Source organism: Genypterus blacodes, unplaced genomic scaffold, assembly GCF_046128005.1.
Source record: "Genypterus blacodes isolate CSIRO-AG114 ecotype Tasmania unplaced genomic scaffold, CSIRO-AGI_Gbla_v1 ptg000067l_1, whole genome shotgun sequence".
NCBI lineage: Eukaryota > Metazoa > Chordata > Actinopteri > Ophidiiformes > Ophidiidae > Genypterus > Genypterus blacodes.
This window is the reverse complement of record NW_027466879.1, coordinates 6735578-6748684: the sequence shown is the minus strand read 5'-3', so window position 1 is coordinate 6748684 and position 13107 is coordinate 6735578. Positions and strand designations below refer to the sequence as shown.

General features: G+C 38.5%; 1 protein-coding gene across 1 annotated transcript; it reads right to left on the bottom strand.

Moving 5' to 3' along the window:
* Window positions 1–3431: 3431 nt before the first annotated feature.
* Window positions 3432–7343, bottom strand: LOC143004924 (CUB and zona pellucida-like domain-containing protein 1). The gene is made up of 8 exons (XM_076156106.1): window positions 7281–7343; window positions 6979–7122; window positions 6652–6728; window positions 6107–6294; window positions 5402–5796; window positions 5151–5247; window positions 4632–4800; window positions 3432–4379 (listed from the first exon to the last, which is right to left on the bottom strand). Exons 2-8 carry the CDS (start codon window positions 7035–7037, stop codon window positions 4243–4245), a joined length of 1122 nt encoding a protein of 373 aa, XP_076012221.1. The 5' UTR covers window positions 7038–7122; window positions 7281–7343; the 3' UTR covers window positions 3432–4242.
* Between the last annotated feature and the right edge of the window lie 5764 nt (window positions 7344–13107).

The following is a 13107-nucleotide window of genomic DNA, read 5'->3' as shown; positions in this document are numbered from 1 at the left end:
GCGCAGCACCAATTGGCACTCCCCCACCTCCAGTCCAGCTCTCAAATGGTGGAGTGTTAACAGTCTCTTGTATTGGAAATCAGGTAGCTCTGCTCTACCTGTACCCATGGTGAAGGGCACAGACTGTCAGAGTCAGTATCCTGATTATAAACTTAAACCTTATGTTGACCCTATAATTCTAATTGTATTTATTATTAATGTATATTTTTTCACCTTACAGTGCCTCTTAAAAACATTTCACAACAAGGTAGACAAGACAATCATTTTATGGCATCACATAAGACAAGATAAGTTTATTGTCCCGTGGAAAATTACCGTGCAATTGGAGTAGCGTGAAACAATCAACAAGGAAGTAAGCAAACAATGAACATTCATTGGGTATGATTCCTGTACAAAACCCAAAGTTGAGACAAGGACAATGACACTCCCCTGAAAATGACTGATGTTGGGTTGAGCAATCACCTCAGTATGTAGGGCAACAGAAGACTGTAAACTTCTGCCATTACAATATTCAAACACAATGACATACAAAGGAATGGACACAGTAAGCTCAGGCTGCAGGCTTGATGTGGGTTAAAAGTATGATGGGAATGTCTAAAGTTACGGTCTCTCATTCCTTAGGTTTACAGTAAGTGATCATGCTTTCAGTTTCACTTTTTGTGAATTGCAAGTTCTATTTCATTTGCAATTAGACAAAAAACAAGAAAATAACACACGTGAACAGATGAAAGAGATGAATGTATCTGTCACAGGTAGAGCTAAGCAGGTTTGACTTACTTGATTTACTTCAGACACTTATTTATACTTACAGGACATTCACCCTTTCTAATGTTAAGAATTTGCCAGCAGCAGAATGGGTTTGACATTCTTCTTATGTTGATTGACATTATTTGAAGCGGACGTTTCAATCCTTTCCCAAGGATGAACAGGAGAGCATATAAAGCACATACCAAACACCTAAACCTTCAATCACCCTTGTTCATTTGAAGATGTTTCTACCTCCTCACAGTAGGTGTTTAGTTTCCTGCATTTAATCAAAGTGCAGTTGGAAAGCATGTGCGCCTTTCAGGCACCAATGCTCAAGAGTTCATTTCTCAGGCTGATTGCAAAGATCTTGCCAAGAGAGAAAACTGTGCCTGAATCCAATTCAGCATGATTAAAACTAGGCCTCAGAATTTCGAATATTTTGGATGAAATATCAAAAGAATAGTTTGATTCGTTTAGATCTCAGTTATGTCCTGTGGTTTACTTGTGTGTCAAACTGAAATGACAACCAGAGAAACACTTCCCTATTTTGGGTTACAGAGAGTGTGTATGTTGGCAAGTGTGTGACTGTTTTCATTTCTTATCAATTGTCAAGAATTCACTGGGCTATAGTTTCTTTACACGGAAAGGCTGCAATGGAGGAAATGTATTTGAATAAAATAACGAAACAGTTTTATTTAATTGTTATATTTTCTCTTTTCTCCCTGGCTCTCTTCTTTCTACCAGACCGTTTTCTTCTCTTGCTATTACTTTCTCTCTACTTCCTTATTCATTCTTCTCTTCTTTTTTGACCACCACTACCTGGTTTGATTTACTTTATTTCATCATTTGTGATTTGGGAATTTAGAAATTCCTAGCAATCATTCTAGTTGGGGCCACAGTTAGCGAGGTTCCACCTGCAATGAAATCAGTGAGATTAGAGAACAATGCATCACTCTAACAGGACTCACATTAGACCAAACATATCCCTGTGGCTCAATCAGTGAAAAATGACTCCCAGGAAAGACCGCATATAGGCAGTCAAGATTAGGAACTATAAGAAGCCTTGATCAACCAATTGACATGTATGTTATACAGAAACTACAGTCCAAAATGTAGGCCAACACAAACTAGACTTGAATTACTTCTAAATGCTCTGATTATAACCAATATTCCAACTAATTCTGTCTATTTGCATGTGATTTGTTGCTTATAATTTACCCAAAGACAACAAACTCAAAGGGAATTTAGTCATTATGCCGTACTTTAGATATTGGATAAATGATTATTAAATGGCAGTTACAAATCCAATTCAAAAGTCACACTCATGAACTGAACATTGCAATAGCTCATATGTTCCATCTGAATTCCGCCCTTTTGGGGTTCGGTGCCTTGCTCAGGGGCAAGGCACCGAACCAATTGCTCAATTGCTCCCCCCTCTGCGAAGGGTGGTAAATGTAATGTAAGTCGCTTTGGATAAAAGCGTCTGCCAAATGATTGTAATGTAATGTAATGTAATGTGATCCGCCATAGTACCCGAGCCTGAACTGCATGCTGGACCACACATATGAGAGCACAACCAACAGCTGGACCAGCAGTGTGAGAGAATCCATGGTCACCTGGGTGCTCTGTCAGCCTGAGACCTCAGCACAAGTTGGTCTGACTATACAGTATAACCCCAAGCAACAGGAAGAGCATGAATTATTGAAAATCCACCCCTCTTAAAAGGGTCAAGCATGAAGCAGAGGTAGTTTTGCCAGTTCATTTGGACTGTGTACCAATACACACATTCTGTACTTCAAGTAAAGTGAAGTCTAGGGGAGGCAGTAGTCGAGTGGGTGGAGCTTCCGCTTGGTAACCGGAGGGTTGCCAGTTCGAGTCCCTGCCGAGGTGCCCCTGAGCAAGGCACCGAACCCTCAATTGCTCCCCCCTCTGCGAAGGGTGGTAATGTAATGTAAGTCACTTTGGATAAAAGCGTCTGCCAAATGATCGTAATGTAATGTAATGTCTTCAGGGGTGACTAATGTTACACTGAATGACCCTGTGTTAAGTGTGTATGTGTATAGTTGAAGGTTTGGTGTGACTGTACATTCAAGACAAAGGACAAAAATTAGGCTCTATCACAGTGAGTTCTTGGATGTTTTGAGCTCCCACTTTTACCCCTTTATGCGACAGAAGGTATTTTAACCCACATGTTGTGCCCGTTTCTTCGACCCCTCAAGTTTTGAAATCTGTCCAGTGAATATGGTCATGGTTTTCAGCCAATGCAGTATGAAATGGAGTTGTTTACTGTGATTGTGTATTGCATGTGTATGTGTATGAGAAGACCTTTGTGAAGTATCATTACCATGCTAACAAACATACATCAGATAGCTAACTTCACTTTTCTCTTTACTAACATAAGCCCTTATTACTTTGTCTATTTATGATCTTTGTGCAGAGTCCACACGAAACCCCCCTCCCAGATCAGAGCAGGAAAGGTCACTCCCTCCTAAGATCCATAGCTATTTCTAAGTTTATATCCATTTTTATTTCTACAGATCATTATTGTTTAAATTTATTGGTTGGCTTATTTTCTTAATGGTCATCTCCACATTCTAACACCCTCTTGTCCAAACATGCCACATAATCGTCCATATCAAACAACACAACATGATGATTTATACACAAGATGTAAGAAATGCTTAAAATCACATATAATTCTTCAGGATTTCAGATATATGAGAAATTTCCATTTTGTTGATTATTTCTATACATCACACTCAAAACAAAGCTTAGAGATTATCTGGAATAAATCATCAAATCACACATGAAACTTGAAAATGATTAACAGTACTTCCGCCAAGCAGTTATGTTTTCACCTGTATCATTTTTTTTTATATACCATTTTGTGATAGCTGGCTGCCAAGATTGAGTCAGTTGCTTCAGAATGACTCATCGCCTGAAGGAATTAATCTAATGTAAGCAGACTTTGTGGATATGTACAATCACTTTTTGAAATATAAATCGACTCGATGTGCTATTCCAACATTAGTTAATGATGAGCCATAATTGGAGGACTGTTGGGCCATGGTTGAGGTATGAACTAATGAGTGCCCCTCTAGTTGAAGAGTGTCATAAAACGGTACTGGATTTGCTCACAGACAAAGAGTAACAGCTGTCAAAACTGTAGGTTAAACACAACTTTGGACTGTTCAGTGCTGATTCACACGTGACTACTGATCATATATCATAATGTAAAAGTAAAAAATCAGGGGGTTCTTCATATAAAGGCTAACCTGATTAGAAGGTTGTGTAACATATGAATGACAGGGCTAATTGTTCATGGACCAAATCTCAAACTGCAGAGCAACCAAAGTTTAAACTTTAAAGAAATCTTTTTGTTTTCAAACACACCCAAAAGAACCCTTCAAGCTTTCCACAGGCACATTGTGTCATTGGATTTGATTATGTGAAAAGGTATCAAAAACATTAGACTGGATCATGGCTTCCTTGTCCTTAGTTTGGATCAGAGGACGGCAGGAGTGTGTATGTAGCTTTGTTCCTCCTGGATCTGTAGACCACTGCTCCACATACCAGGAGGCAGCCAAAAATGATGATCAGGTTCATACCCACATTCAGGCCTGGGCCAGATACTGACATGGAAGCACAAATAGCCATGTGTTAAAACCAAGCAGTCACTTATCGCACAGGTCAGTGAGAGCTGTTACCAACTCTTATGGGATGTTATGCACCCAAAGTCATTCAGAAAGCGTTTTACTTACTGTGTGTGTGTGCGTGTGTGTGTGTGTGTGTGTGTATGTGTGTGTGTGTGTGTGTGTGTGTGTGTGTGTGTGTGTGTGTGTGTGTGTGTGTATGTGTGTGTGTGTGTGTGTGCCCCCTCTTACCCTGGCTAGGACGTTCCATTAAATGCAAAGGTCCCTGGGAAATGGAGTGGCTGGCAGTCTGAACAGCAGCTTCTCTTTTCCCACGTGAATTGGATTTGAGGCATCCCTTGGAGCACCGAGATCCAGGAGCCCCCCTCTCACACAGGACAACTATGCAATTGATGTAAACCTGCACACACACTGAGCTTCAGTCACTGCATCCTGGATTGTGAGATTTTAAGGTCATAATGAAAGAGAGTCCTGAAAGTGATAATTAGTCAATTCACAAGGAAAAAAGGCACAAATGGACTTATTTATTAGGATCTTGAAACAATACAGAAAAAGGCAACAACGCTTCATGCTCTAGAGCCTGGATGAATAACTTTGAAAGTGTATAATAATTTTTCAATGATAATGAAATGTAGAATTTGTGGTTTATTAATGATGATGATGCATTTTATTTGATCTTAAATAGTATATGTACTCTATATTTATCTTTAGATTTTTTATAAAAATTGGGTAAAAAATAAATCAACTCACCTCTGAATAAGCACCAATGAATTCAAAGGCCTCCATTCCAAATCTGAACTGATGCTTGGAACTAGGGTAAATTTGTACTGTGTTGTCCTTCACACACCTGCCAAAGCAGAAATAATGTTAATTGAAAAGAAATAGAAGACTTTCAAATGATTTAAATCAACACAGATACAAAAATAGTGAACGCACTATTAATGTTAGTTAACACAGATAATGATAAAGTGCAAAGGATAGGAATCACAGTAGACATTTACCCATTTTCAATGATGGAGTAGATGATGCGAGAGTTTGGGTTGTCGTAGGGAGTTGCCCTGCAGGACTCCACAAACAGCTCTGTATGGGGGATAGATACGGCTGCCTCAATCTGCATGAACATCGTCTGTTTGAGGTAAACATTCAGAGGGTAGGTGCTGGCCTTCTTTTGCTTTCTGAATCTCTCAGACTCAAAGAATTCAAACTGAAAGGTGAACGCGCCGAAGCCTTTCTCTGTGAAGACGTAGGGGTTTTTGTGTCTGAATCCCAGGGTCAGATTGGTCCTCTTTGGAAAGACGCATGCAAAGACAATCTCAATGTCATGTTGCCTGGAGATGATGTTTTTTGGATTAGCAGATGTGATCTCATTCTTGAAGATTAGGTTATCTCCATCCTCCTGAAAGTGAAAAAGAATCAAATAGAGCAGAATGTTGAGAGTGCAGTTGGACAGTTTGGAGTCCTTTTGTGATGAAGTAAATCAACCAGTTTTGTTGGTAAATTATGTTGATGGAAGTTGATTCATGTACTGACTATGGCATAAAGGAAAACACAGTTTACATATTAAAATTGAAACACACAAGCTACAGCATATAACCTGTGCTCTGTCCTCCGATGTGCTTTATGTTCACAGTATAGTGAGGATGATCCCACTGCTCTTTTAAACAATAACCCTCCTGTAAATAGATACATAAACGTGCATGCTTGACCTCTAGGGTTGTCCCACAGCCGTTCAGGGACAGGAAAGCGATGAGGTGGGTGCTGTTGGAGAGTGATTTCAGTTTGCAGGAAGAATCACCGCTGCCTTTCAGATGTAAACTGGCCTCATTGCGTCTGATGAGGTAAGTCTTCTCCACTTCCACCTTGATTGTTTTTTCAGTGCAGTGAACAACCGTGTCTAAAGTGTGAGAGAAAACATGCAACATTTATTTTACAGCAATGATCATTTTTGAGAATCAATCATTGTATTGTTAAAAGTGAATGCTGCTGACAAATAGTTTGTAATCTGTCTATATCTATATATATCTATGATCTGAAGAAATATATGAAGGCTGGACTGTGCTATGTGAATATGTAGAGATTTTTTTCACTTTAACTTCAATCAGTAATAATCACTTAACAGATAAAACGATTTGAAAACAGCTTTACATGTTATAAATAAATAATCTGAAAAATGTAATCAATATGTAGGAAATATGTTTATAAAAGATTTTAGATATGAATAAAATGTAATTTAGGAGAATACTCAACTAACCGTGGCGTGCAACATCAACAACTATACACCGCAACTGTGAATGGTAGACTCTGTTACGGTATCCGTGATGATAGTATCTGAAACAGACCATAAATCAGGAAAGTTGTGTTACCCTTAAACAACACCAATGTGGACATAAATTATATTGAGTGCTTAAAAAAACTAAAAAAGATAATAATCATTCCTCCTGCATCATGTGTAGAAAAAAAAAAAAAAAAAACCTATAATCCTGTAATCTGATCCACACTTTCTGCCTGAGAAACGACGTACCAAATACCAAAGCCACTGGGATGTGATCAGAATTTGAATATGGATCTTGAATCTGACCTTTCAAGTGCTTCAAAATAAAAGCACAAAGGGAAATGGTCATCTGCTTCGTTTTCCATTGGTGTCCATGTGATGGTATATTCATCTATGGAGCTCTTGTACCTTGCAATGCCTTTTGGTCCACTGATTATCAGGTTAGTGATCCTACAACAAGGAAAACAATTTAACACATCTGCCATGGTCAACGAGAGCAACAGTATAATGTGACTTAGATTGTGACATTATTATTCTATGTGAAGTACACACAACACAAATAGTTTTACTGTAAAATCATTTCAGGATTTCAATGTATGTTCCCTTACTTTGTGTATTTTGCAGAGCCTCTGACTCTGATTTCAAATGTATGGTTGACAAATGCAGGAATATTTACTCCATGGCGTGGAGTTGGAGATAGAAAAATAGGGAAAAAGTCACCATCAAGACAAGAGGACGCATGAAAGTTGTCAACTGCAGGTAAGAAAAAAAGACTGTGAATGACAAATGAACAAAATGAGTAATATAATCATTAAACAATGATATCAGAAAGGACAAGTGGTTTCACACCTAAAATACTGAACTGCAGAGGAATTTTGCTTAATGGTGCAATTGATGGACGATGGAGCCGCACTGTGGTGGCGGTGGTTGGAGTTGTGGTTGTTACAGTCGCAGTGGTGGATGTTACTGCATTTGTACTCGTCACAGTTGTGGTTGTTGTAGTTGTGGTTGGTGTAGCTGGAGCAGTAGCTGTAGTTGTTGTAGTTAAGGTTGTCATAGCTGGAGCTCTAGCTGTAGTTGTTGAGGTTACAGTTGGTGTAGCTGTAGCTGTTGTATTTAGGGTTGTTGTAGTTGCGATTGGCATAGCTGGGGGTGTTGCAGTTGTGATTGTTGCAGTTGTAGTTGCTGCAGCAGTGGTTGTTGCAGCTGTGGTTGCTGCAGTTGCGATTGCTGCAGCTGTGGTTGCTGCAGTTGTATTTGTTGCAGCTGTGGTTGCTGCAGTTGTAGTTGTTGCCACAGTGGTTGTTTCAGCAGTGGTTGCTGCACTTTTAATTGTTGCAGCCGTGGTTGTTGCAGCAGTGGTTGTTGCAGCGGTGGTTGCTGCAGTTGTAGTTGCTGCAGTTGTAGTTATTGCGGCCGTGGTTGTTTTAGCTGTGGTTGCTGCAGTTGTGGTTGCTGCAGTTGTAGTTGTTGCAGCAGTGGTTGCTGCAGCTGTGGTTGCTGCAGATGTGGTTGTTGCAGGTGTTGTAGCTGTGATAGTTGTTGCTGTGATTGCTGCAGTTGTGGTTGTTGCAGATGTGGTTGCTTTAGCTGTGGTTGTTGCAGCTGTGGTTGCTGCAGTTGTTGTTGCAGCAGTGGTTGCTGCAGCTGTGGTTGCTGCAGATGTGGTTGTTGCAGATGTGGTTGCTGCAGCTGTGGTTGCTGCAGCTGTGGTTGTTGCAGCGGTGGTTGTTGCAGCTGTGATTGCTGCAGTTGTGGTTGTTGCCGATGTGGTTGCTGCAGTTGTGGTTGTTGCCATTGGAGCAGATGTGGTTGTTGTTGCATTTGTACTGGTTAGTATTACAGGTGGGAATGCTAAACCCAAGGTATTCCGTCTGTACCTTCCAAGGGGGTATTTTGATGTGTAGGATCCATCAGTGTAGGAGACAGTGATGGATTTCCTGGTAAAGTCCTCCACTACCAACTCAATCCCATGATGATTACTAGTGCCAGAGCCCTTATATGCCAGCGTGCAGGAATGCTGCAGGAAATCATATTTTTTTTACACACAAATAACAAAGGCTGCTAAGCTGATCTTAGTGTTACTGCACACTTTTGTCCAGTTGCTACACCTCAAATTTGCATTTATTTGAATTTGTCTGTATATTTGTAAGGATCTGTCTAATGCACTGTATTTCTTACCTCATCTAAGGAGAAACCTGCAGATCTATAGCAAAGACCACACTCTGCTGCTGTATGTGTTCCAAACCTGCATCTCACTTGGTCATTATCAGGATCAAAAACCACCAACTTGTATGTCCTTGCACAGTTCTTGGGTATCCTGATAAGAAGAAACCGGTTTAATTAAGTTTATTAATGTAATTATAATAATATGTATTATTATTATTATTATTATTATTATTATTAATAATAATAATAATAATAATAATAATAATAATAATAATAATAATGTTGTTGTTGTTGTTGTTGTTGCTGCTGCTGCTGTTGTTGCTGTTGTTGCTGTTATCCATTCAGTATTATATACTCTCAGTAATGCAGTGATACATTACAGCTGTCTGCATTTTGGGTGAAAGGATCAACCAAAATGAATGGAAAGTAAAGAAGTAATCATAACCATAACCATAACCATAAACATTACTAAGCTGCCAAGTATTAAGTGTTAATGGTTTTACCAAAATATGCAAAGCACATGATACATGAGTAGTCCTAGGGTAGCTTGTATACTTAGAGGTGTCGTTTTCAATGCAACAGCCCAAAACAAGAATTTATTATGTTAGATAATTACCTTAAAGCAGGCACACTAGTTGTGATTGGAGGTCTGTTCAATTCACCAGTGTCAGATCGAGTCCCAAGGTCCACATATGCTGACATTCTCCAACTTTCTCGTCTGCCTTTAGAGTTTGGATACCAGTATCCTTTACCATTGGAATTGGCCAAACGGTTGGGATATCTGGAAAAATAGCACAGTGTTAAACATTAGAATTGGTATAGACAGAGTTAATGGGGTAATACCTGCTGGTGAATACAAGCTAAAACATGTTTAACCAGTGGCCTCTGTATTTGATTGTGCTTAATACATTGTCTTTGATGTATGACGGTTTCACACTCATTTATAATTTTTCTTACCTAAGTTCAAAGGGAAATGAGCTAGGCAATATCTGCTTCATCACATTCTCTCGGTGGCACCATGTGTAAAGGTAGGAGTTTTGAGAAATAGTTGCAATTGCACCGGATATCTCCTTCCCACAATTCCCACTGTAACATCTGAAGTCATTCTGTGTGCAGTGGTAATTGGTTTGCTTGCTGCGAATCTCCACCTGTAAACCCACATGGACACACGACAGACAGAGAGAGAAGGGGCGGGCCAAAAATATTCTGATTTATAAAAGGGTGGCCCTGCAGAAAAAGTTTGGGAAACTTTGGGTTAATGCATTTATTGTCAGTGGCGCCACCAGAGAGGGGGGGATCGTTGTACTTTTGATAGGCTCTTACTTTTGTTAGGCTCTTATTTTATTTTTATCTTAATGCCTTTTATTGCTTTGCTGCTGTAACTTGTGAATATCCCCTTCGTGGGACGAATAAAGGATAATCTTATCTTATCTTATCTTATCTCATCTTATCTTATCTTATCTTATTCTATCTTTTCTTGTCTTATCTCTCTCTCTGCCTTCAATGAAAATATGATATAATAAAATTAGATTTTTTTCTTTATTATTTAATGCTTATTGAAAATGTTTATTATTTACTAACAATATTCAAATAATGCTAGATAGCGTAAAGTGATATAATCCTCCTTTCAACCATCTTGGATCCTCTGTGTCCCCTTTACTGTCATTTGAAAGGGGGTGCACAGTTTTTTACAGAACTGGCTACTTCATCGTGTAAGACCACATAACATTAACCCAAACAGGATAAAAACAAATGGAATATGAATAAAAAGTTTGACAAAGTTGTACGTTTAAAGACCTTAATTTTGCAATAAAGGTACAAACTCAATGGTGGCTTGGGTTTAAACCAACATTTCTGGCAAATGAATGGATGAATCAATGGATAATAACTAGTTAATGTATTAATTAAGCAGTTTTATGGAATTGCCCCTGAAAGTTTTACCTAAGTAGAAAGGGAGAAAGTTATAACATTTATCTCACTCAATCTATTCAGGGGTTCTGGGGTCAAATCATTATTAAATGCTGAATTAATGGGATTCTACGGCAAATGATTTTGTGATAAATCAATTTAATTTCATTATAAGTTAGCCAATTACTTATAGCAATTTCATTTTTATTTCCATCATTACATTTACCTCCTGGTAAACAGAAATTGATTTTGGTGGTGCATATGAATGTTGGTATACTTTATCTCCTAACTTTATCTCCTTTACTTTAACTCCTGTTCTTCCCCTACATGACATCCTCCTTGTTATTACAATGACATTCCCTGTCTTTTAGTTACTTACCACATATGTCCCATTTGGAGTTTTGCCTTTTGGAGTGAAGGTCAATGATCCTCCAAAATAGGTATAGTCGTAGTACCCGGCCCATGTAGGAACGATTGAGACCAGAACCAGCATCTGTACAAGCAGTATCAAAGAGGCCATGGTCCTTTGGGTTGCTGTCTGCTCAGTAATCGGTACGTCTTATAGATGTCTTATATACCAAAAGGAAATAACATGGTTGGTTTCGGTGAAAGTATTGCATGTCAGTTGACAAGTTCACAGGAGGAGGTCATGAATGATAGATGGATGATAGACAAATAGATAGAACAGGCTATGCCAGACCAGTGACTGATACCAGAACACCGAACAGTTCCTCTTTATTTTATTTTATTTTTTCATTTTATTTTACATCCCAGGCGGGCCAGGATGTGGTTGTATGAATGCGGGGTTGTGTGACTGTGGGGTTGGGTGAGGTCTCTGGGTGGGATGTCCTCTCTCTCTCTCTCTCTCTCTTTTTTTTTTTTTTTTTTCTGTTTCTTTCCTCTCTCTCTCTCTCTATCACAACCTATGGTGCGACATGACATCATTACAATTCCAATCTACTTGTACTCCATTTCAGGGTCCCTGCTCCCCCTCTGTAATGCATGTGTGACGAGTAATGAAAGTATCTTAGTAATAAAAGTATCTTATCTTATCTTATGTATAAAGTTTAACAACAATAGTAGTGATAATACAACCTTCCTTCCTTATCTCTATCTTTCTCTCTCCTCTTTCCCCTCTTTCTATATAAAAAACGATCTCCAAAATGTCCTACAACTGTATGCACAATGTCATGTACAATGTTTGCTTCAATAAAAACAAATTGCAAAAAAAAAGAACTGAATAGATAACTATAACTATATCATATACAGTATCATCTATATACATATATATAGATGTGTAGAGATAAACACTGTCAAAACTAGTTTTGTCAGTGTTTACGGGCAAGTAGACTGATGCTGTTTGTCTACATTCATATTCCAGTAAGTGAGAGATTACTTCACAGTGGTGACATTCCATCTTGTCCCATTGTTTAGAAGTAAAATATGTGGAAACTAGCTCTTGTCTCTACACATAAGACGGACACACTGTCCAAATGTAGTTAAAGTTCAAAATGATTGGCTGCTGTATATAATTCATATCCTGCAGTTGCAAAGCATTTGTTAGCTGTTTTTATTTTGTGCAAACTGCTTGGGTGTGACTTCTCTTTGAAATCTGTGTTGAAATGTGTTTGAAATATAGATTTCATGAAGAGGGAACACTGAATTATACAATTTCAACAAATGTATTAGGTCTGTTTACAATACAGACATTGATATTTTGTGCCAGATTTTAAAACACACCATTTTGTTCTGAAAGTAAAGTTGCAATAAATGATTTTCTCTTTATGTATCATTTTCCATTAAAAAAAAGATTAGTGTGCAGTTAGTCTGCAATCGAGAACAAGGACTCTCTTTTTTTAAGTAGTCTAATAAATATGTTCATACTCAAATCTTTTGCAATAGCGCAACATTTATACCAGGAAGAACAAACTGTATCATCAATGTTTGAGACTGCCACACAAAGAGACATTGTTTTTCCTCCTGACAAAGTAGTAAGAGTTGTCAAAGTGAAATTTAAAACCAGTACAATGTTGAGTAAAGCTGCAAAGAGAAGTAGATAAGGGAAGCATTCAGGACTCATGGACTGAATCATCATATGCAAAAGCAGTTGTCCTGCATTTTCTCAGGGATTCACAAGGGGGTTTAGAAAGCAAAGAACAAAAGGAATTCAAATGTATACTGTATACATACAGAAGAAAACAATGTAGCATAAAAGTGTATGATGTGTTCATGGGTCATAGAGTTGTTCCAGTTAAACAGACTTGATGAGGCCGGTCACGCTCCTCCTGTCTCTTAGACGTGCAGTATTTCACATTTGACTGTCTGCTGGGTGGTGTTCCTTTAAGTCAGATGATTGAC

Excerpts from the sequence above, each read along its gene's own strand:
- LOC143004924 (XM_076156106.1), bottom strand. The coding sequence starts at position 7,037 with ATGGAAAACGAAGCAGATGACCATTTCCCTTTGTGCTTTTATTTTGAA. Across the intron at positions 6,295-6,651 it reads TGTTGATGTTGCACGCCACG|ACACGGTTGTTCACTGCACT; the intron begins GTTAGTTGAGTA and ends CTCACACTTTAG. Across the intron at positions 4,380-4,631 it reads AATGGAACGTCCTAGCCAGG|TATCTGGCCCAGGCCTGAAT; the intron begins GTAAGAGGGGGC and ends CTTCCATGTCAG.